This window comes from Trematomus bernacchii, unplaced genomic scaffold (genome assembly GCF_902827165.1).
Source record: "Trematomus bernacchii unplaced genomic scaffold, fTreBer1.1, whole genome shotgun sequence".
Lineage (NCBI taxonomy): Eukaryota > Metazoa > Chordata > Actinopteri > Perciformes > Nototheniidae > Trematomus > Trematomus bernacchii.
The window spans coordinates 6,923,885-6,949,134 of record NW_022987727.1 but is presented as its reverse complement, the minus strand read 5'-3'; the positions used below and the strand labels follow the sequence as shown (position 1 = coordinate 6,949,134).

Sequence of the window (25,250 nt, the reverse complement as noted above, 5' to 3'; positions counted from 1 at the left end):
GCCAACATTCTCAAATACATGAACGCTCACTGTCAGTTTATCCCTCTGCTGCTGCTTTTCTCCGCTTTGACATGACCAGGTAAAACATACAGAGAACAGATATTTAGCTACTTTTCAGAGCAGCTTCAGTCAGTGTTCAGTTCAATGGCAAGTTTGAAGACTTTTATTTACCTTGTCACATGAGCCTATAAAACAATGTATAAATGTGCCAGTGTAGCCGTCTTGTTACAGTAACCCTCGAGGGGGTGACTGATTCCCTCCTGATCTTAAAGTCTGCACAAAATAGTGAAATAGAAAGAGACCAGCTTTTTGTCCCCAGGTGAGTGTTTATAATGTAAATTCTCACATTGTGGGTAACACATAAACCCCGTTGGCATTATACGCTAATTATGACTGTGTTATTGCCCTGTGTGTGTAATGTAAGCAGATGCCAGTGAGAATAACCTTAGAATTTGCACTTGCATGTTCTTGGATTTACTGTGAGCCTTGCTTCTCTCTCTCCCTCTCTCCTCTCTCCTCTCTCCCTTTCCTCTCTCCTCATGTTTGGTCATGCTGCCCCTCTCAGACAAACATAGCGCCCGACACTTGAGGTTCTGCGAGCGAAAGCAAACACAGAGAAGCATAGAGAGCTCAGTACATCAGAGTCTGACAGAGAGAGAGGAAAACTAATGAACGACTAAGTGCGGCTCAGCTGAGGACCTGACCAAAGCTCTTCCCGCTGGCTTAAGGTTGTCCTCACTCACTCGAGTGTCGGTGCAGAATGGATTTCATTTTGGTGGAGCAGCCGGAGACCAGGAGCAGCAGCTTTGTAGATTACTATCCCTCCTTTTGGATTATTTCAGACACCGCTGCTGTTGTGATGAATGGGAATGACAGCATGCAGAAAGGAAGATGGTAATATGACAATCTGCTCTGTTTGCTGTGAGATGTTTCGAACTTTCATCCTATTCTGTCTGAGGTTTTTTTTCCTAGACCCACCCTCGAATCATATTTTAACTTTAAATTCACCTCAAAGATATGTTTTTTTAGCCTAATTACGTCTGGAGGGGAGTTTTAGCTTCATAATCCGTAGTTTCCCTGTAATATACCTCTGAGATGACAGAGGAGGGTGATGTGCTTCATGTTACTCCAACTTTAGAAGGTGACTTAAAAGTCTTAAATAACATCTTTAGCGCTGACACAACAAGTTAATTCATGAATTGGTCTAACAACTTAAAAGCTATTTTGACAAATCATTAATTGTTTGACATTCATCAAACCAAAATTCTTAAAAGCTGATTGAAAGTCTGCCACCTTTATCCTTTTTATATTGTTTGTACATCAGAATATCTTTGGGGTTTGACAAATATAAGAATCTTGAAAATGTTCCCATATTTTCTGAAATGTTATTAATAAATGGTTTATTAATCAAATTATGTAATTGATATACATAATGATAAGCATGACTGGCAGCCCTGAACATCTTATAACTTCAATGGTTCATGTTCAATTTCCTTGTAACATGTGACAGTAACAACACTGCCTCCTGTTCTTGCTGTCATTTATTTATTACGTTGTGACAAGTAGTCATTTATGTTGAAACATGCATGTACTCTGTGTACAAGTACAGCATAGCTCTCATAGCTGGCGACTGCTCTCTGCTCGAGTGTTTTGACACGAGGTGAGGGTCTCAGGTTACAGAGCATTAGGGCAGATTTCACAAACCAGCCACTGTATCTGCCTCCTTCCTGGACCCCTTTACTGGCATGTGAGTCACACAGGAGGGGCAGCCATACAGCATCAGGGAGGGGATGCCTGAAGTCAGAGCTTTTGTCGGATGTAAGGATTTGGAAAATGCATAAACCTGTTGAGAAACTGCGTATCCTGCTGATGGTGAATGGATGCGGGCTCACACCTCGGCTGCAGAGTGGGTGTGCCCCGTTGCCCATGAAGTAGATTTTGTTTGGCTCACTTTGACTGGGAGGATGTTAAGGAGCTGCATTTTAAAATGCCCGCCCAGCTCTCCTGTAGGTTTGATTTGGCAGGACACTATGTGTGTGTGTACTGCTGTGATTTTCCCGCCCTGTTTCCATGCATATTTGCCATGTTGTTGAAACCAGTATTCCTGTTTTAGGAGTGACCTCAATGTTTGGGTATTTGTTCCTGTGTTGACCAGCTCACACAGAGCATCCCTTCTCTCTCAGCAGAAAGACACCTTGTCCCTTTCCCGGTGATTCAATGGAAATACACTACAGTACGTTTAACAGCTCTGTTTGCAAAACTACAAATCATCACCTCCCTTTGACATGGTTTATACTGGCTAGGAACTTGGCTTAATCCTTGTTCAGAGTACACAGCAACATGATTGATAATACATGAATAAATGTCTTGTTTTGTTTGACCAAATCATGTTTACAATGATATTACAAAGAAAAAACAGAAACTTGTGTCACTTTAAGGAATTATTTCACTCTTTCTGTATGAGAAATCATTGCTGAGTGTAGTTCATCTGTGTTTTCACCTGTTTGTCCTGTATCTAAGTGATCGTTTCTGGTTGTTTGTTATGAAATCTGCCGGTGTGACTTACATTAAGCAGCTGTGAGCTAATTACAGATGAGATGAGTGTGTCAGTGAAAGCTAAGCCACACTTTGGTGTAATAACACGCCTTGCACACACACAGCGCAGACACGTCACCTCACTCACGATGAGTTTAAATACGCGCTTAAAGTCATGGCTTTTTCATAATTCCCTGACGTGTTTTTAATGACTTAAACACAGGCCTCGCTGCTTCCTGACTGCTACTTTACAGCCACCTTCAAACCGTCCTGCTGATCAAGGCCTTCATGATTAGTGTTTGCCTTCCGCACGCTCCGGTTTGCTGATCCCTGTGAAGCTACTAAATATACCGTCTGGCCGGCTGGTGCCTCCGTGGTCATGTACAGAAGCTCTGCTCAGCCTGTGTTTATGTCCGACCTCAGTGTGATCTGGTCTGTGCTCCGGTGTCAACCGGTGTGATGAGGTGGTGAGCCACCACACATTTTAGTCTAAAGACTCAGCGATAAGGCTAAAAGGAACAACATTGTATCTAACAGGTGCATCAATCTAACCCAAAATAAAATGCCCCTTGACAAAAATGGCCTTTATCTTCCCATGCTGAAGATTTGCCAGTTATAAATAGCACAGGAGTACTAAATTATTTACAAATGTTCAAAAGAGATAACAAATATGTTTTTGGGCAACGTCAAAAGGCCGGATATTGTATTCATTTTCATCTCAAATCTATATTTTGGCCATTTCCAAAGGCAACAACAATGTGGGGAACTGATTTGAACAGCCAAATAATTGATTCCATTTTAAGTGCAATGATTAAAATTGATTGAATCTTATTGATGCTTATTTGTCATGTCAAATTGCCATTAAACACTTCTACTTGAAGAAATAGTGCAGATTTTTTGTTTTTATGTAGTTTAATAGTTAACATAATAGTTATTGATAGTACATAAGTACATTTTAAATGCTTCATAATAGTGAACATTGTCTTAACTCATCACCAATACACTTTGCTCAAATCCATCTTTTATTGTTGGCCTACATGCACCTACTTGTGTTCAGTGGCTTCTTATTAATAAAGTGATGGTTGAGTGTGAAATACAGCCATATCAAACACCTGCAGCAGAGATTTGGGATTGTAATTTGATTTAAAATGGTGAGGTGGAAAGCTTGCTGAAGTTTTAGTCTTTTTCAACCGAGGTCGGATACAGCAGAGTGCTCCTGGAGTCGATTTAGCTGATTGGCCAAAATGCAAACCCTCAATCCCCCCGACCTTGACTCCTCGCTGAATCAGCATCGGCAGTATTTAAGAATGTTCCCGTCACATGTAGGACTCACACTTCCTCTGATCTTTCCTGACAGCAGGAGGATGGATAGGTAACTTGTTTAGGGAACAGAATGAATGTATAAGTCTGCCTCTGTATACTCAGATGTCCTCTCCAAAGACATAGCAGGATTTTAATCTTGTGTGAAGTGTTAAGAGCCGATAAATCCCCATGTTGAAATGAAACAGCACTCAAGGTGTGAATGAAAAGCTGCCAACAATGCTTTATGTTCACTGCCAGTGTGATATCAGTCATCTTACACAAACACATCACTGTTATATTCATCCATAGACGTGTAACATTAACATGTGTGTGTTTGCCTTGACTGGAGACATGGGTCCCACCTGCTGATTGACATTATTTGTAGAAGCTGCATCATTTCAATAAACTAGAAAGTGCTCAGGACACTCATACTTTTGTTTAGGTGATTTAAATGGAGGGTGACATGCACACAGTCATCTGTCTATTCTGTCTGTTTCCCGTTTGAAACTCATTTGAACTAAATACATTGTCGTTTTAACTGAAAACAAAGACCATGCCTGAAACTCAAGTTTGGTAGGGAGATGTAGTTCCATTAGGTTTCCATAACTTGTGATATTAAATTGTGATAAAGTCCTTCCTGTACGTTAATCATGAATTTCCTTCAGCTGTTCTTTGTGTGGGCAGCAGGAAAACCATTTTTGATAGTGTAATCCAGTGGGGAATCTGTATAGAAAAGATGAAAAACCGCAGACATAAACACAGGAAATGGATTCTTTTCATGCTTATTTAGAGGCAGTATCAGAGTCTGTGGAGGCTTTCAAGTTTGGCCGATTCACATCACTTGTGCTTATTGTACTTTGCATATTTCTCAGGCATTTTGTATACATGATGTTACACAGACTGAATATTTGTGATGCTTCTTTATTGAAACGCGGGGGTTGGGGTACAGCGGCTATATAAATAATAATAAGTAAAGACAACCTTTATGTTATATAAGTGTGTGAAGCTGTAAAATAACGATTTGATATAAAGTTGATATTTATAATAACAATATTAATGATTTCATCTGTTTTCTTATGATTGAAATTAGTTAATGATTTTGTAATACCTGTCACCACCTCTCCCTCTCCCACCATTTCCTGTCCTTCTCTATATCATCAAATTTAAAAAGGGGAAATACCCCCAAAAACCTATTAAATACACAATGTCACAGTTAAATCAGTGGAGAAATGTCCTAAAGGAATGCATGAAGTCATCATGCTCTCCTTCTATCATTGTTAAATATTTATTTCTTCTCAAGGCTGCTTGACACCAGGAATGTGTTAAGACTATTTCTGTTTCATAATGTTACTGGACAGAGACATTCAAACTGTCCTCAGCTCCAGCTATGGGACATCTTATCCACAGTAATGTGAGTCGTAATTTATTTCAGTAGCTGAGAGATCTGGGTGTTTATATTGAGCCGTGTGAATCTGCAGCAACAGTATGCTGGCGTGCCCGGGCAGAAAGACATGTCCATGCAGTCCTCTCATACACCACATACTGCAGACTGACACACAGATAAACACATCAATAAAACACACTCAGCACGGCTGCTAAATGTTTTCTTTATTCAAATTCTCCAAGCTGACTCATATTACCAGCAGTGTTATCACGCTCCAAGTAAAATGTCACTTGTTTTGTAAGCGCTCAAAGCATTTGCATGTCCTATCACTGTAGCCAGGAGACCCAACCCGTCACCACTGTTTAGTTTTCTTCTTTAGTTCAGATTCATTTTAAATTCCAGCCACCCAGAATCCCAGACCTCCTTCACAGACAACAGAGAAGAAACACTGAGATTATAACAAATGTGATGAAGCAGGCGTTCATTTTATCTAGGACGGGCAAGCATTTTAATTTAATTTAACTTTATGAGCTGTGAACTGAATGTGCTTTACAGTATACACTTCTGTGTATCGTGCTTCTGGGTCTGCCACCATCCTCTTCCTCCTCCTCCTCCTCCTCCTCCTCCTCCTCCTTCCTCTGTTATCTTGATGACCATCACTATGTCCTGTCCCAGCGGGTTGTGGCCGGGCTGACCAGAAAGCTGTGAGTCACAGTCTTTATTTCTGGAGCTGTAGGGGTTGAGGATTGGCTGAGAGTCCAGCATTTGAGATCATAATGTGAGGCTATAAGGCAGAGAGGGTGGATGGCTGTTGTTGTGAGGGGGGAAAGCAGATAAGAAACGGAAGGACCAAAGCGCTGTATTGTTTTCTTTTTAAAGGTGCAGAGAAGGAGATGCACAACAGATAGCAGAGCTGGAGCGTTACAGAGCAGTGTTAGTCTGAGGGGACATACTTCATCACACCCTAACACACATTTCTCTGCAGTGAGGGAAAAAGTATCAAGATGATCTAAATTAAAAGTACTAATACCTCAAATACTTGAATCTTAACTTAACGTCTGAATTTAATTTCTTACTTATTTAAAGAAATTAGTATGTATAATCAATAAATGTACTTTAAAGTGGACCTATCATGCTATATTTGAAACATATATTGTAGGGCCATACCTATAAAACATGTCTGTGAAGTTTTTTTTCAAAATACCAAACAGATCATGCATTTTAGCCATGCCTCATTTCGCTCTATTTGCTCTTTTCCAGCCCTGTTTTTGCAAGGGCTGGTCTGCTTTTGTGGCAGACTACAGCGCCACTTACAGGCCTGGCATATGTACTACACCGTCTCCAGCGCTTTCGAGCGGTCTCTCATTCCCCTGATAGGTGGAGAGTTGCCCATATAGGCGGAGCACCTCTTTTCTGACGTCAGAAAAATTCAAATAATAATCAGCTCCGTTGCAGCCCCGTTTTTAGAGATTTGGGTATGGAGGAAAAGAGAGAGGGTTGTGTTTTCTGACACTTGGTGAGTTCCCTGACACACCGGGGACACATATTCATGTATAAAAGACGTACAAAAGTGCATTTTGCATGATAGGTCCCCTTTAAGTTAAAATGTACTCCTTTTGCAGCTAAATGGGCCACATCTTTAGTTGTTACATTGTTATATCATATTATTACATTCGTATTATTATTATTGATGCAGTGAAAAGCACAATTAACTTGCTACAAAAGTGCTCATGTATTCATTTTTTATACTGTTACTTAATTTACTGTTTGACAGTTTGCATTAAATTGTATGTATTAATTTCAGGTTTTAAAATATTTAACCGCAAAGTAACTACTTTTCACTACTATCTGTTTCATCTTAATACATCCATATTTGCTTTTCTTCTCCACCACAGTGGGAAGCCATGTTTTCAGTGGAATGATTTTAACTAAAATATATGAAACAGTTTAACATATGTTCATTAAAAGCAAATGAACTGGTTCATTCTACTCTGGACAGGAAGGTTTTTAAACTAGGACGCGTTTCCGGGCTCCTACGCTGACATGATGCAATCTCACACAGTAAATGACACTGGACACAGCCCTGGGGAAAAAGGGCAGCAACATTCCTGCTCTGCGTGGACATTCACACACAACCCTTCCTGTTGCCATATATCTCCTCAGAGCCTCAGATATGCGTGTATATACATTAACCCCCGAGGTCCTCTGCTGTGGCCTTTGCCTGGTTCTAAATAAAGCAGGGCCTAAAAGTAGGTAGCGGGCCATGAGTTCAGGTCAAAGGGAATGTGAAACCAAAGACCAGGAGGGAGCTAGCCTCAGAGCAACACACTGTGTTTACGTGGATGTTTTCTGTCAGGCAGGCTGACTATATGTTTAATGATGAGCAGAGTGTTTGTGTTTGTGTAGCTATTCTCTCAGCAGGCTGAGGACAGATGTGTGTAATTTACTGTGAGACGCAAGGGAGATGATTGTGACTGACTCCTGGTTTCCTGTTGTGGAGCAGTACTGTCCATTACACAGTAATATGTATCTGTTTTAAAAATAGGTTTAAAATCCAGATTCAGGGAATCTAAAAAAGAAAGGGGAGGTTCTGGGAAACTTAAAAAGGTCTCGGGGAGGCTTTAATAGACAGGTTTATTCATGTATTTTATACCCGTGTTATTCATGTTTTATCTTTATTTTATTATCTTGCTTTTCAATTACTGTTTTTAAATGTCATTTTATAACGTGTTTCCGCTGCACTATTTCTTAATGCTCTTAATGTCTTTTATTTTTGTAAAGCACTTTGAATTGCCTTGTGTTGTTGAAATGTGCTATATAAATAAACGTGCCTTGCCATACAGGGAATTCAAGTAAATGCCTTTTGCAGACTTCTGTAGTTCACATCAATGATGAAAATCCTCATTTTAATAAGGCATCAAATCAGTTTTCTCATCAATTCTAAAATGTAATGATTGAAGCCTTCCTCTGAATCATGTAATTGTGAATAACATATTGTTAAGGAAATTGAAATGGGCAATTTCACCTATTTTCTTAATATAATCAATGGTATACTCAATTCAATTAAATCAATAATCTGATCATCTAGTTGCATGTGTAGCAGCAACCCAGAATTGATAAAATTAATAAAAAAGGCAATTACATTTTCAAACTCACTATTAGAGTGAATCATCATTTGTTTTAATTCAGGACGAAGGGTTGAGTTCTTGAACAATGTTTGGCAGGATGACAGAGTTTATGTTTGTTCATATATTTATCTTCAATTTGTACTGTATTTTATATTACCAATGTAATCCTTATTATTCTTGCACTATTTGTATTCTTTATTATTTAATTACTTACATTTAATCACTATTTGCATTACCTTCATTAGTGCCATTCCTGTGTTCATCAGTGTTTGAATGCCTACATTTCCATTGGGATAAATAAGGTATCAATCTATTTAGAATAAAGTCACTTTTTCCAGCATTTGGCCGTTATATCCTGAGTCCCTGGTGGGAAGTTCTGAGTGGTGCACATCTACAGTGTACAGCACCCACAGATCATAGCCTGGGTTACCAGTAAATGATGCAGTGGGTATCATCAAGGAACCAGTAGGATGTCGAGCAGCGCTTTTATTGAGCCCTTGTTTCCTCTCTTGTGTTTTCAGAACCCTAATTCTCTGGAAAGCTCGATCCAGAACCTGCTGTCGGTGCTGTACCCTCCCTTCGAGGCTACCGCCCCCACTCTCCTCAGCCAGCTCTTCCAAGTCATAGACAGCCGTTATCGGGGGGATGCCCTGCGGTGCCTGCTGGACTTTCTGGTGCCAGCCAAACACATCTTAGACAGCGTGCAACAGGCTGCATGTGTAAGTCACTGTTTATAATACACTTATGGATAAAGACACCTACATTCCCTATGTTGATATGAAACAAAGCTGCCCAAAGATCTTCTAGCTGGGCTTTCATAAGAAAAATAAGCTTATATACTTTCTGAATCTGAGTATTTTCTCTCCTTTAGGCTCAGTACTCTGATGTTCTATTCCTGTGTGAGGGCTGGCCTCTGTGTTTGCGTGACCAAGTTGTCGTCCACCTTGCTCCCATCAACCCGCTGATACTTCAGCCCGGCGACTTCTACCTCCAGGTGGCCCCTTTCTGTGACCAATCAGCTCGCATCGTAGTCTGCAGCCTCCTGGAAGAGGAGGGGCTTGAGGTGGAAGTAGTAGAGGAGAATCCCATCCCTGAGACTTCCTATCCTTGTATATTCAGCTCTGACTGGTTGGAAGAGATCAACCAAGGCCGCCATGGAACGCCTCTCAGCCGCTGCCTGCTAACCACCGAGCAGGGCGTGGTGAGGTTACCATGGGGACGGGTTGCTGTGCCTGATTTTGTGGACGTGCCGCTGTGTGCTGGGAGTAGCATGGCCTCTGCTTCTCCTTCATATCCTCCTTCATATCCTCCTTTACCTCCGATTCCTCCACCTCTTCCTCATTTTCCTGAGAGTTCTTCTTCAAATTCTTTATTTCCTCTTCCTCCTTCAAAAGAATCGGCACCAAAACAGTATCCTGTTAGCGTTCATAATTCAAATTTATCATCTTCTTCTCATCCGTCTTCCTTCTCCGTGGAGACCAGAATATGTCCAGCGAGGCACGGCATTGCTGTGTCACTCCGCCTGGTGGATACTAGCGCTGCGTCTTCCTCACGGCCGGTCAAAGTTAAACAACCTGAAGCTGAGCCTAAGCCTGTGGGCTGGGTGTCCCCTAATACTTGGGACAGCTGCTCTACTGGGGCAGGTCCAAAAACAAGCACTGTTCCAGGTGCAGGCACTTCTGCAAGGGACGATACAACTAGGTGCAAAGGTGAAGAAAAGGCTGGAATTGTTTCTGAAAATATAGGGCCGCAAAAACCTAAAGATATAAGCAGAAGAGGCCCAGTTGTGGAGGAAGGGGAATATATTGATATACTTCAGGCAACTATGCTTTTTAGTAGAGCTAAGTCAGCAACTAAAGAACGGCAGAAATTAGAAGTGCAAATGCAACCGCACACACACATTGAACCACAAACGCAAAGACTTCCACACAGGCCACCACATCCACAAATGGAGTCGCACAGGCAAACACAGAGTCATCCACCTCAAGCCCAGTCACAAGCTCAGGTGCAGTTTCTCACAAAGCCACAAACTCAAAGTCATGTTAGACCAGAGGCGGCTGCATCATTTAGGCCCAATGTGTCTGAAAAACCACCTCCGTACCATTCCCAATCCCATCAGCCTCACCCTGACTCCCTGGAGGTTTCTCAGTGTGCCCGCTTCTCAGAGAAACCCTGTACCCCGTGCCAGAGGAGAAGACAAGGCGGAAAGGCCTCCAGGGCTCCGGAGCTGAAGTGTCGATACAGGGACTCCTACCAGGCTGCTATAAACAACCCTGTCAACTTTAAACAGGAGAAGGGGCACATGTTGGCAATGGTGGAGGAGGATGGTTTCTCTAAGTGTGATGAAAGACTACCAGAGACAGAGGATCCGCGGTGTAATGTTCAAGGAATGTGGATTAACCCTGCTACGCAACAGCAGCCTCCTTCCTCGGTCTGTGAGGAGTCGGGAGAAAAAAACACTGTTCCATATTGGAAAACAGGAGATACAAACAATGCCCCCTGTATGGATTACAGGGGAACACATGCTTTAAAATGTGGTGGGCTACCAGAAGCAACACCTGAAAGGACCACTCAGCCATTTAGGGAACCAAGGGATGCACACTCTGCCAAAACTTGTGGCAATTTACACAATGTAAACGGGACAAATGTAGCGGCAGGAACGAGGACAATCACTAATAGAGCTTTGTCTAGTTCAAACAATCAGTCAGATGTCATCTCTGTTAAACACGGCGGATTACCGTTTACTTCCTCTGAAATCTCAGCGGTGAACCTCAAGCCTTGTGAAAGGCTACAAAGCAGAACCATTTCCACGGGAGTGAGTGCTAACTTTCCTCTTTCAGCGTCGCAGAACAGACCGGAGTCCATGTCTGATGGCAGATGTTCCTCCCTGTCCACAGCTGTGGTGGACACCTCTGAGAAGTGTTCGCTGGTCATTGTTGAAGGTCAAAATGTTCGGAGAAAAGACAACTCCGGCTCCTGTGGAACGATTCCCCAGCTGCATGTGGTGAAATGTAAAAACAGCACAGCCTTTGGACTGGTTTCACCCAAGATCAACAGGAGGAATATGGCAGCTCCAGGTACTAATGTCATCTTGTTCTTTTCACTTATTCTACTCTGGTCAGACCTTTAGCAGGAGGTTGTGAATTTCATAATTGCGTAGAACTTACATAAAGGTGCTTCTAATAAGCGTTTAGTAGTATTACAAACACTCATTCACACACTTGTTACATTTAAATAATTTTAAATAACTTGTTACCAGTTTATAGATTGCTTTAGATTGTTAAAAAAAAACCTAGAAGTTCCTTATAATTATTTTCTAATAGCAATACAGATACATGTATTGACTAACGTACCTTACCTTTACAAACCTTGTTGTTGCTATCTTAAGATAAATCATTTTATTTTTTGTAGCTAACTATGCACTTACTAACAGTGAATTATGCTATTTACAGCTACCAGTTATACATTGAAATGCATTAAAACCTTTAAAAACTCAAATCTAATACGGATTTTGTCTATGAACGTTTTAAAAGTGACTTGTAAGTGACTTGTAAGTGCTTATAAATGTCTTATAATCTAACAAAAAACATGTTTATGATGCTCTAGTAACACTTATGTGGTCTTATTAGAACACAATGATGGTAATAAGCATCTTTACCTAATAACTAACACGTTGTTGTAGGGCTGTGCGATTATGGCAAAAATCCTAATCACGATTATTTTGGTCAATAATTGATATCACGATTATTAAAAACGATTATCCATTTACTTTGAAAACATCCATTTATTGAAACAAAAATGTGAACAGTATGTTTTTAACAGTTGATTACCCTGAACCTTAAGTAGAATTCAACTGAAAAAAAAAAAAAATTAAAAAATAATAATTACATTTCTTCTTTTTTTTTTATAAAAATAATAATCGTTTTATTTCGATTACGTTGTTTTCGTAATCGTTGCAAGCCAAAATCGTAATCGAGATTAAAATACGATTAATTGCACAGCCCTACGTTGTTGTGTAGCGGATTAAAACCAGTCACATGTGTCCACTCTCCACAGAAGCTGCTCAGCCTGGCAGTACGTTCAGCAGCAGAGATGGCCATCAGACGGAGAAGCCGTCACAGACAGATCCAATTCAAGCAGCAGAGACACAGAAGATGTCCCAGCCCACCTCCACCCGTCCCAGACCGGACCACCTCCCCCTGGGGTCCCCGGACCCCAGAGCCCACCCCCTCTACTTAGGAGTGGCAGCTCTCACCGGTGAGTTCGTTTGAGACACAGCAAATAACCACGATGATCAAATGAATCAATATACATTGTTCTTTGCTCTGCATTAACAGAACACATGTACAAATGAGAACAAATAAAATAATTGTATTTAATTAAATAATAGCTAGCATATTGAATATTGTAAGATTACCTTTTCTATTTAAATATAAAGAAGCCTCCCTCCTTTGTAATCCTCCTCAAGTGTCAGCATGAGCAACACTGGGATTCATGGTCAAACACATCTATTGAAAAGTATAACAAAGTGGATGCTTTATTCTCTCTATTCTCTCTTTTAGAGGTCAATAAATTACTGTTCATTCTCCCAGAGAACAGCATGTCCCCTGATCTTTCCTCTCTCTCACCCCTTCAGGCGGCAGAGACAGGACAGGCCGGGCGATCGTGGAGCTGTACGGACATCACCAGGGATGGAGATCAGCTGTCACCAGCCAGGAGCTCTTCCAGATGCTGCTCTACTTCCGCACCATCACCAGGTCACATCCATATGCCAGTAAAACCATGAAGACATTAATTAACCAGGCTTTAACAAACCCTGTGTATTTAAAGTCAATCTACAAGGAAGTGTTAGCATTGTTGTGGTCATGTCTGTTTTATTGTGGTTGTGTATTTATTGGCTTTTTATTTTCTGGATCCAGGAGAGAAATCAGAGAAGCTGGGATGACTCTTATTTTTGATTCGAGGAAGATAAATCCTCAGCCGCAGCTCTACAAGGCCTTGATGACGCTTCAGGTAATGAGCAGAGAAACAGCTGACTACAGCTTTCAGCGTCAACTGTGGGTGTTTTTTTCTGAAAGCAGTCTAGTAAAATGTGTAAAATGTCAATGCTGAATAATGTAGCAGCTCCTGAGCATCAACATACTCCAGATTGTTGAATATATCTGTCTAATGTAACAAAGATTGTTTTGCAATTAATGGTGTAATATATTGTCTAACAAATAAAACGTTTTTTTTTCATTACATTTTGTTTATAAGATTGAAAAAGAAAATAATTTCGATTACTTACATATGTTTATGGCCTTTCAAGTGTCCTATGATTTATTTGTGATGATCAATAACAGGGTTTACCTGGAGGATGCATGAGTGTAGTTGAATAGATCTATAGTGATAAACTGTTTCAGGAGCTGACTCCGCACGCAGTAAACAGTTTCGTGCTGCTGGTGGACAAGGACAGAAATCTTCAGCCAGAGCGGTGTCCCGGCATCCAGGTCAGCTTTCTCCCACTTTCTCTAACTCTTGTTAGTTTCATATTCATTTGGGTAGCTGTAACATTTGATTGAAGGTTGTTTTCAGCCATGCTACCAGCGTGGCTATAGGGATGAAAAATGTGTTTGTCAGTTAATTTGTTGGATACTCACTTTGAGTAGAATATCTTGATAAAAGATGGATTACCATGAAAATGCGACTTTTATTGTCTCCAGAGGATAAATCCTAATGATGTTTTAAATCCATTCTCACTAATCCAGAAAGATATTTGAACAGCATTTGACAATCAACATTTGTGAGCCACAACATGACTTGCATTTACCTTCAGACATGTTTGCTTTGTTTAGGGTTAAATATTAACCGATGGATAATCCAATGTTTAGTAAAAAACACAAAGGGGGTTATGTTGCAAATAATGACGCTAGAATTTCTCCGTTGTTTATTCTTTGGAATGAAACATGTGGATGTATTTCTGACACTTGTGTCCTCTAAGCAGACTGAAGTGGTGACGTCGATGAAAGCCCTGTTGAAGCTGGTGGAGGCGAGTCAGCTAAGCTCTCGTCTGGACGGAGCGATGTCTCACAGCCCCTGTGACTGGATAGAGCTGCACCAGGTGAGACATGACAGCACATTACCTGCTGCTCTTCTTTAATGGAGTACTTTCATCATGATTTACTCCTGTCCACATCTTTTATTCTCTAGAAACTCTTCCCATTTGTGTCTGATCTTCATGAGGCATCCAGCCTTCTACTGAGAGCCATCAGTAGGTTAGAGGAGCCCCAGAGGACCGACACTGTACAGGTACCTTTCTTTTGACTGCTTACTCATGTAATTTAGGTATTAAAAGCTGTGATTATCTTCAGTTATTTAAAGGTAGGGTAGATAAGAATGGAGAAACCAGCTCGAGTGCGCTAGAATTTGAAACTACGCAGCCGAAGAAAATCTGCCCCTTCCTTCAGACTTCCTTACAGAGCCCCTCCTCCAACACACACACATGACCAATGAGGGCACGAGATAAGTTTGTGCACGAGATGGAAGGCTGACAGGCAGGTAGGCCATCCAGTTACTTTAGCCGGGCCGGCTCAGATGATTGGTCGTGCTTTTTACAGCGCCACGGCTTGTCGGCTTCTACAGATGAATTTTTGTATTTATTGTCAAAGCATTTAATGTATTCATTGCTATCGGGATGTTAAGAGCATTCCATGGAATATAACAAAAAGTGTTTCTGAAATAAATTACACACCCCACCTTTATTTAACTCAGTAAGTTTATATGGTTTTTTTTACAGTAGAAACTTAAAACATAGATCCATTGATATACAAATTCTGTTTAAAGGTCCCATGTCATGCTTTCCGGTTATTACCCGTCCCCTTGTGTGTTATGTAGCTTTTTATGCATGTAAACGGTCTGCAGAGTCACAAACCCTCAAAGTACACCCTGTAGCGAGTAAAACTCTAACACAGAAAAGATGTCTCTATATGCTGCCCCAGAACGCCTCGTTGGAGATTTTATTTTTCCATTTTTTTCTTCCGGGAACCAAGTGACGTAACAACGACCCCTACGCGAATTGGGTGGGGGTTAGGGGTTGGATCGATGCTCGTGAATTGTCAACGGGGGGGGGACGATTGTTTCGTCTCCAATCATATCTTCTATCTGAGATACGGAAAGAGAGGGGTTTTAGGTTGCCATCAGGTTGTTGACGGTCTTATTATACATCCATTGGTTGGTTTTGTGGCACATTTGTAACACTGTGCCAACTTGAGCGAGCACGCAGGGTGGAGAGGTTGAGCGAGGGAGAGAAAGGGAGAGAGAGAGAGGTTGAGCGAGGGAGAGAGCGAGGGAGAGAGCGTGTGCAGCGGTCTGCTTGCGCACAGAGCAGGAGTTTGTGAGAGGGCTTGAGAGTCAATTTCTCTTCAAAATATAATTGATTGCCTCTTGCCAGCCTCCCTTGTCCCTGGCTGCCTTGCTAGCTCGTTGGTAACGTAACTGATTTCTTCTAATGTGCTTGCATCTGGCGCTGAGTTGCCATATTCCTTTTGTGAGCTCTTTTTGTTCGTGAACCACTTCCTGATATCCATTGTTGCAGATAAATATAAATGATAATAGCCAAAATAACCTAGCAAGAGTAAACTGACAGGCTGCTGTGCCGCATCTCACTTAAAAAAAAACACACTTAAAAAAAAACCCACACACGACTCAACCCAGCGAAAAACCAGTCTCGCGTGCTGACTTTCATTCAGAATTTCATTCAGAATTTCCTAGCAAAATAAAAAAATTATATTAAACTAATCTTTCTACATAGTTTAATACAAACATAAATATTAGGACAAAGCCCTACAAATAACAACAATAAACATAATTATAATTTTTTTTATTTATTAATTTATTCAGCCCTGATTTCTCCTGGGCGGGCCCAAATCCTGGATGAAATCTGGGCGAGGCCCGGCCCGGGCCCGGTCCAAGCACACACACAGACCCACAGCCAGGCTGCGGGTGTGTGTGTGTGTTCTCCGGCCGAGCTCGGGCCAGGCCTCGCCGTGTCCCGCCGTCCCGCAGACCCCGCGAACGGAGCCGGCCTTTCTGCGCGAGTGTCGCCCAAATGCGGGACATAGTCTCAATTTGTGGGACACCTGGTCACACACACGGTGCTGCCCGCGTCCAACGACCACTACACCACTGCTAACGCCATTGTAACACATAATCACTGATGTTCCGCTGTAACGGTGGTGGACTCATCAGAACAGAGTGGGCGAGCTGACCAATCAGAGCACAGTGGGCTCACAGGGAGGGGGGGGGGGGGGGGCAGGAGCTCCAACAAGCCGTTTAGGACAGAGAGTGAATACACATGCTATACAGAGAATGAGAAACCAATGTGATTTTGGAAAATTGCACAATATAAATCTATTCTAGTAGACCTCAACAATGGAATTATGATCAGTAGAAATGGCCATGACATGGGACCTTTAAATATCTGGCTTATAGTTATCAATTTGTTAAAAGTTGGAAAAAATTGTAAATCCACCGGAATGTACAAGGAAGAAGCATAAATGTTGATGTGAAGGAATTATTGTATGACTAACTCATTTTAATATAAATGTATTTCTGTCCAACAGTGTGTGCAGCAGTGCATGGTGGACCAGAGGACTCTGATGAGGAATGTACTGGAGGACAGTCGATTGGTCGAACTGCAGAGGGAGGGCGGGGCCGTCCTGGCGAGGTTAAGAAAGGAGAGTGACCTCAAGTACCCCCACTGCGAGGAGCTCAGGTAAACCTCTCACTACTGCATTCACATGTACTGAATGTCTTTGTGAGGGGTGAAATGTTTCTGTTTTCTTACTAAATAGTTGTATTTCTCTCAAGCCTATGATCTATCTTTCTCCCATGTGCAGTGACGCAGTGGACTCGGTGTCCAGCCTGTACAACTACGTGGAGGAGCAGGCTCACGTCCTCGTGCAGAGGTCCAACATGTCTGTGGAACACCTGGAGTACCTGCTGCAACTCAGAGAGATGGAGGGACACTTCACGCAGGTGAGTTATCCAAGCTCATCAATGAAGTCGTACACATACGCACATATACATATAAATAGTTTACTGATTAGATTAGGACTTTTTAAAGTAAGTTACACATGTACATGCTCATACTAACAAACACAATATTGCTTTGCCTCTCCCTTCCCTGCAGATGCAACAGTGGTTGACTGTAGAGGGAGAGCGCCACCTGCCCGAGGCTGAGTCAGTCGAGGACTCTGGAGAGCAAATGGAGCAGACCCTCAACAGCTTCACTCGCTTCCTCATTGAAGCTAATGTGAGTCTATGTTTTCTTGTGGCTATTATCGTGTGTTTGGGTGCCTCTGTCCGTCCACCTGTCTGAATCTCTCTCTCCCTCCTCCTGCAGGACCGCAGACACCACGCCATGACGTTAGTGTCAGAGGCAGACCTCCTCCAGCAGAGTGGGCTCTCCTACCCAGAGACGGAGGAGTTCTGGACTCTAGTCTGCTCCTTCAAGTCAGGCCTGGAGGAGTTCCTGTGCAGAGCAGAGGCCTGTGGCAGGGAGCTGCAGACCATGGTCAACGTGTGTGATTTCTGTGAGCAGGTTGGTGTGAGACATTACAACAGTTATCAGTAAACATTCAAGTATTCAAGCTTCGTATACAGCTAGTGCTTTTACCCCAAATAGTGTTCTGATAATTATTTGCAAATATAACTTTGCGCATTCATGCATACAGTATACCGTATACTATTACTATAACCACTATACATCCTTGTTGCAGAATGATGCAGGGCCAACAATAACCAATCACGCATCAATGTAACTGAAAAGGGTTTTCAAATACTTCTCTAAATACAGTAATTCCTCGTCAAATTTAGTACATTGAAGTATTTTTTAGTCAATACGTTTTTTGTTGTGGAGAAATCATGAAAATGAATAATTTGTTGTTGCCTAAACACTCCTTACTCTTTTAGGATGATTTCAAATGAATAATTAAAGGTCATTACTTAGAAATGAAAGCCATTGCAATGCATTTTTTGCTCTTTCACAGAGATTTAATCACTTTCAAGAAAGCAGTTTTTGTATGTGCTGATTTATGATAGTGAAGTGCAATCCTGCTTCTTCTTCGCTGACATTTGTGTCAGGTTATAAAATGTATGTCTGTGGAGGGTAACATGATATTAAAGAAGTAGATGAGAGCATGAACATTTCTTATCATGAATAATAAAAACAACTTCTCATATCTCGAAATAGGCTAATGCTCTGGCCAGCGAATGCATTGAGTACCTGGACCAGACTCAATCCAGAATCTACCAAAAGCAAAACCGTGACCAGGATACAGCACCTGTCAATCAAGCCAACACTCAGCCAATACAGCGCCACAACCAAGACCCTCGATCGAGCACTGCATCCCTTTTCCCATCTGATGCATCCCACCCAACCACCACCAGTGTTATACCGTCCAGCAGTGACACCTCCGTCCTCCAGACCTTCCAAGACAGGTTCCTCCAGTTCAGCCCAGATACATTTCAGGAAGTGAAGGCCCAGGCCAGCGCCCTGAGGGGCTCCAGGGGGATGCAGGTCTGGAACGTAGCCTGGCTGCGATGCCAGGAGGCCAGGCAGCAGCTTCAGGAGAGGATCCGGGAAGTGGATGAGGTTTTCCACCCTGAACCAGACTCTAGCAGCTGGTGTGAAGGTCATTATGTTGATGTGGTGAGCACTACTGTTCAGACACCGTCGCCTGGGAGCCAGAGTCTGGTGGTACAGTCAACACCCGGACCTGGTCACCCGCAGTGGGAGGGCATCGTGTCGGGAGCCGTGGATTTAGGGAAGAGAAAGCCGATCCTGGGCAGCAACAACACAGACCCAACATCTGCTGCCTGCTCTAACATCAAACCTGAAGATCACAGCCAGGGGTCAAAGGTCCCTCCACAGTCTCCTCACAGGTAATATGTTGGTCCATTCATCTCACTTGAGAAGGATTTGGTATTTTTCATCAGGATTCAGAGTTCTTGGTTGGATTAGTCAACTAATACACTAGTTGACTAATCATACAAATAATTAATCATCAATCAACTATTTTAACAATCTATTAATGGATTAAGTCGTTTTTTATGAAAATGGCAGATAATGCTATGTTTTATATCATAATATTTTAGACTGACAAAACACAACATTTAAAGACCTTAACCAGGACTTTGAAAAAAGTGGGATGGTAATGTTTCAACTTTTTTGACATTCTACAGAGCAAAACATGAATTGATTGATCTCATCTGTTCCCTCTAAAGTGAAGGTCTGTGATGTTTCCACTGTGTAAAATACTCTGTTAAGGTGCCTTTTCATAATCTAATAGTAGGACGACAAGGAGAACAGAAAGAGAGACAAGGAGGAGACAGACGAGCAGAGCGAGGAGCGAGAGGGACGCCGCTGCTCTGTCTCAGTCCCACACTGTCGGCTGCCAGTGGTTTCCATGGGGACGAGGTCTTGGATCCAGGTCGGTGAGCCAGGACTCGTGCATCACAGCAGCAGCAGCGACGGCGGGGTCCTCCACTCCTCCAGAGCAGCGGGGGCGCCCCTCTTCGTCCTGCTCACACCACGGCCAGCCGTCCTGTCGGATCCTCCAGGAGGCTCAGAAGTTCCAGCTGTCCCGACACGGCAGCTTCTGCTCCGAGGACTCCTGTATGAGCGACCGGGGGGCGGCGGGGGGGGACGGGACTTTAGGCTGCAAACACTCCAGCCTGCCCATCGGGAGATATGAAGGGGCCTTTGGTTCGGCAAATCCACAGGAGAGTGCCAGCAATGCACTGTAAGTTTACTTCATGTGGGTGAAGTGTGCTTGCATTACTAATCTAATTAATCTGACTTAGTCTCTGCAAGATATAATTCTCTGAGTTGATTGACATGCCTTTATTTGACTAATGTTGTAAGTCTTAATGAAATGTCATGCACTCTTTTCTGCCTCTAAGCCTCCAATGAAGTGCTACAGGTACTGTTTTCTCTGCTTCTCTTCCCCTCTCTTTTTGCACTAGTCAACTTTTTGTTTGTTTCTATCACAGTGCATGGAGTAAGATTAAAAGGACAGCATGTCAATGTATCATCTGCTGAAACGTTAAATTACTTTGTCAATATGCTTTCAATGCACGTTTAAAAAACTACGACTACAAGTACCTAATTCAGATATAACTAAATACCGGAAATCTGAGAATTCAGTATCAATTAGCTGTAAAACCAATCAAGGAAATCACAGAGTAACATTGTGAGAAACAATAATGTACAAAGCATTTGTGAGTGACCTTAGTATTCACAGAACTACCAATATGAGAATTAAAAACATTTACTTATATGATTTGTTTTGTACAGATGCAGAGAACACGTATTCAACGGTTGAAGAGATACAATTTGTTATTTGCAAATACTACTAGCTAATAAATATATTTATGAAGAATATGCTCTTGAGTGTCCTAGGTCTGAAGTTATTTCTGTCTTGTTCCCAGGAGGCTGCAGCGTGTCCTGGAGGAGCTGGTGTTCACAGAGAGGGAGTACGTCCGCTCTCTGGGCTACATCCTGACGCACTACCTCCCCCTGCTGGACCGACCCGACATCCCCCAGGACCTCCGGGGCAAGAGAGGCGTCATCTTCGGTAACCTGGAGAAGCTTTACGACTTCCACAGCCACTATTTCCTGCCGGAGCTGGAGGCCTGCCAGAGGGAGCCCGCCATGGTGGCCCGCTGCTTCCTCAGACATGTGAGGAGTAACTCCACAACTGTCATAAATATATAACTGTATAAATAATTTGTTTGTGTATAATATTAGAAATTCTCATTAATATATATTTATTACATTACATTACATGTTACTTGTTAGACGCTTTTATCCAAAGCGACTTACATACATTCAGTACTGTGGGAAATCCCCACAGGTGCAATTTGGGGTGAAGTGTCTTGCCCAGGGACACAACGACATGCTGACTGCAGTGGGACTCGAACTTGCTATCCCCTGATTCAGAAGTTCAGCGCACTATTCCACTGAGCCACAGCATCCCCATGGTTAACACTGTGGCCCTGAACAGCTCTATGTCAAATCTGATGTGACATAATGTGACGTTACCATGGCATAAAACCCGATGTCGCTGTAACTCCAATGGACACGGTCCGATCGTCCCCCAATCTTCACTTGTATATCACCGGTCCATGCCTCAACAGCTCTACGCCAAATCTGACAACATATGCCATTTCCATGGCATCTCTCGCCAAAAAACACGATGTTGTCGTAACTCCTATGAAAATAGTAAAAACAGCACCAGACTTCAAATGATGGCTAATGGTCCGGCCCTCAACAGCTCTATATCAATTATGGGGTGTCATCATATGCCGTTACCATGGCGACAGATCCCATGCCATGAAACATGGTGTTGTCATAACTCAATGGAAAATCGTCCAAACGGCACCAGACTTCAGATAATGGTGAATGGTCCGGCCCTCAACACCTCAATATGACAATAGTACGTTTTCCTCAAAAAGTGTTCAAACTTCACATTATGTGCTAACGGTTCAGCCCTAAAGACATATATGTATCAGTTTTGAGATTTCGTCAAATGCCGTTGCCATGAAACACGGTTTTCTCATAACTCCATTGAACATGCTCCAAACGGCCCAAAACTTCACAGGTTTGATAACGATGCAGCCATCAACACATCTAGGCGTATTATGGGGTGTCATCAAATTTCGTTGCCATGGCGACAGATCACTCGCCATCAAACACGATGTTTGTGTTACTCATGGCCCTCCCTGGCCAACATGAGGCCCCATGCAACGATATATGATGAGGCCCTCTGTTTCGCGAGCGTCGACGGGGGGGGATGGGGGGGGGGCGTGGGCACTGTTCGAAATGGGGGGGAGCCAGGGGGAGCTTGGCTCCCCCGAAGAGGGAGGGAGCTCCCCTGAAGGCCGACTTTGAGATAAATAGGGGGAGCCCAAAACAATCGTGCATATTTGTGTCACACAGATTAGAAATGTTGAGTTTCTATAAATAACAGTTCTTGAAATAAATAATAGTTATTGTTCATTACAGTTTCTGAATATTTGTTTTATATTTGTGAATATTTCTGGGTGTTGCCATCTGTACGTGGCGGCGCTGCATTCTTTACGCTACTTACGTTGCTATGGTTATGGTGGCGATGCCGGCGCGGTATTTGAAATGTTCATATTGACATATTTTTTTAACTCTGGCTTTGTAATAAAAAATATGGCAAAACGAAAACAGCCAAGCCTCGCAGCTTTTGGATTCACAAGCAAAGAAGCGAAGGAGTCTAAAAATGACAACGTGAACGGAACAACTTTTAGTTGGCCGGCTGTTAGCGGCGTTAGGGTCGAGTTTGACAGCTCCACACCGAGGGAGAGGCCTGCCGATGCGGAGCCTGAAGAGGCTTCAACAACGGCCACAGCCGCCGGTGTAGTGACACCGTCTGTAGTAGTAGCAGAGTGTTTTTATAGCAATTGATCGAATCCGCACTGCTGCGCCAGTCAACAGAGCGTGCGTGTGACATATTTAGTAGCAGGATGTGCACTGAAAAATAGGGCTCCCCCGAAAGCAAATGGGTAATTCGAACACTGGGCGTGGGTGCTAGTGGAGCCTCGCAGCGGTGAAACCGTGCCGCGCGACACTAATTGCGCCGCATAAGCGCATAGGTGCGCTGCATTTTCGGCTCAGTTGAGGTTCCCTCCGCAAGATGAGGCCCCCTCTGCAAGGTGAGGCCCCCTCTGCAAGGTGAGGCCCCCTCTGCAAGGTGAGGCCCCCTCTGCAAGGTGAGGCCCCCTCTGCAAGATGAGGCCCCCTCTGCAAGGTGAGGCCCCACGCAGTCCGCGTGATCGGTCTGTAGGGAGGGACGCACCCTGGTGTTACTGCTCTAACTCCTAAAGATATTGTCTGATCGGCCTGAAATCTCCCACGTTTGCTAACGGCCGAGTCCGGAAAACATCTGCGTAATGTCGACATGCGGACAACAGCCTGCGGTGCGTCGAAGACCCGCTCAACGCTGCTTGTTTTTGTTCTCTTTAGTTTGTTGTCTTGTTTTGTTTCTTTGAAAGCAGTAATGTTGTGTCCTTGTTTCTCTTTATAGTATATTTTAAGTCTCTTTGCAGTTGTTATGCATTTATGCATCACTTTATATTCATTCTGTGTCTCTTTGTCGTCATTTTAAGTTTATTTCTTAGTCCTTTTGTGTCTTTTTTGTCATTTTAAGTTTATTTTAGTAATTTTGTCGTCATTGAAGTTTATGCTTTAGTCATTTTAAGTAGATGTTTTGTCATTGTGTCTCTTTTTTGTCATTTTAAGTTCATTTTTATGTCATTTTGTCTCTTGGTCGTCATTTTAAGTTCATTTTTGTGTCTCTCTTTACTCATTTTAGGTAGATTCCTTTGTCATTATGTCTCTTTGTGGTTATCTTGACCCTTATCATAGTGGTTCTGAGTCTAACATTGGTCATTTTTAAACTCTCTCTGCAGCGCTGACCCTTTGTTAACCCACGCAGATTTCTTAAACTCATTCCAGTAACGAGTAAAAGGGAGTCGAACATCTGTCCTCAGTTCCTGTTTTCAGATGTTTTGAAACCTTTTCACAATGTTTAATGGAACTACAAAACCAACATAATTAAATAAAAGCAGTTTTATTCCCGTGAAGAGCATAGTATAAAACCATTTTATTTTGTGTCAATTGGATGAAATAACACCTTTACATTTAGAAACAGGTCAAAATGTTTTACTATTATAATTGTTATTTTTGTATAATTGTATTATTATTCAAGTCTTTGTGTCTCTTCGTATTCTTGTTGTGTCTCTTTTAAGTCATTTTGTAGTTGTGTTGTGTCTCTTTGTAGTCCCTCTGTATCTATTTGTCTTCATTTTGTGTCTCTTTGAAGTCCTTTTCTTTGGTTTTCTGTCTCTAGTGACCGTAGTTTATTTTTTTGTATCTATTATTTTCTCTTTATTGTTTATTAATGTGTGTTTTTTGCAGTCATTTTGTGTCTCTTTGTAGTTTATTGTGCCGCTCTCTTTGTAGTTTCTTTTGTCTCTTTATAATAGATTTTGTGTCTCTGTAGTAATTTTTTTCAAACACAATGTTTATGATACTTCTGTAACTCCTATGTACGTTGTCCGATCGGCCTGAGACACCTACGTGACACGTCGACGTGCGGACAACAGCCTAGACCCGCTCAACGCTGCTTGCAGCTTTAATTTTGATTATTATTTAATTTGAATAATTTAAGAAATTAGTCTTGAAATTAATAAAAAGTAATCCCACCCTACTCTCAAGATTTAGAAGACTTCACTTACAGGATTTCAGTCAAATAATCAGATGATCAATACTATACTGTTTTATTATTGAATATATATGTGGCTTCTAAGAGTTAATTGTCTGCTTTTTTAATTATTAATATTTTCTAATATGGTTTAACCTGGGGCTCTTCCACAGAGTGAGAGCTTTGGCCTCTACGCTCTGTACAGCAAGAACAAACCACTGTCAGACGCCCTGATCCTGCACCGCCGCCATGACATCTTCAAGGTCAGTTTCTGCCCTATTTTTCTCTTATAGGAATGTCTCACCCAATAAAATGACCAATTGTACGAAGAATGCAACAGCAGGTTCAATGTGGGTAAGGAGGAAAAGAGATGTTTGTTTTTTTGTGAGTCTCCTGACACACCGGGGACAAATATTTATGTATAAAAGACATCAAAAAGTGCATTTTGCATAATAGGGGAACTTTAAGTCTCATTTATTATATTTCATGTTTGCTTCCCCCAAACCCAGGCATGTTTGCATTCATTTAAGGCATTTTTCTGTAGTCATGTGCTTAAACCCTAATTGTTTTAACTGTAATAGGTAATACATTTCATCACACCCTGGGAGTGTTATTGCCATGCTTCAC

General features: G+C 42.2%; 1 protein-coding gene across 5 annotated transcripts in view; it reads left to right on the top strand.

Annotated features, from left to right (window-relative positions):
* The first annotated feature begins 585 nt into the window (after nt 1–585).
* Nucleotides 586–25,250, top strand: part of LOC117494204 (uncharacterized protein KIAA1755-like) — a 46,950-nt gene continuing 22,285 nt past the window's right edge. For all 5 annotated transcript variants that reach the window (XR_004557057.1, XR_004557058.1, XM_034144986.1 and 2 more), the window contains exons 1-17: nt 586–894; nt 8,871–9,068; nt 9,221–11,426; nt 12,406–12,606; nt 12,986–13,106; nt 13,269–13,362; nt 13,752–13,838; nt 14,333–14,449; nt 14,539–14,637; nt 16,950–17,101; nt 17,226–17,364; nt 17,519–17,641; nt 17,732–17,929; nt 18,581–19,272; nt 19,680–20,132; nt 20,821–21,070; nt 24,797–24,886. Coding sequence is in view for 3 of the 5 variants with exons in the window: in XM_034144986.1 (XP_034000877.1) it covers nt 892–894; nt 8,871–9,068; nt 9,221–11,426; nt 12,406–12,606; nt 12,986–13,106; nt 13,269–13,362; nt 13,752–13,838; nt 14,333–14,449; nt 14,539–14,637; nt 16,950–17,101; nt 17,226–17,364; nt 17,519–17,641; nt 17,732–17,929; nt 18,581–19,272; nt 19,680–20,132; nt 20,821–21,070; nt 24,797–24,886 (5,223 nt within the window). In the remaining 2 variants the exon portion in view is untranslated. The remainder of the gene's footprint in view (nt 895–8,870; nt 9,069–9,220; nt 11,427–12,405; nt 12,607–12,985; nt 13,107–13,268; nt 13,363–13,751; nt 13,839–14,332; nt 14,450–14,538; nt 14,638–16,949; nt 17,102–17,225; nt 17,365–17,518; nt 17,642–17,731; nt 17,930–18,580; nt 19,273–19,679; nt 20,133–20,820; nt 21,071–24,796; nt 24,887–25,250) is intronic.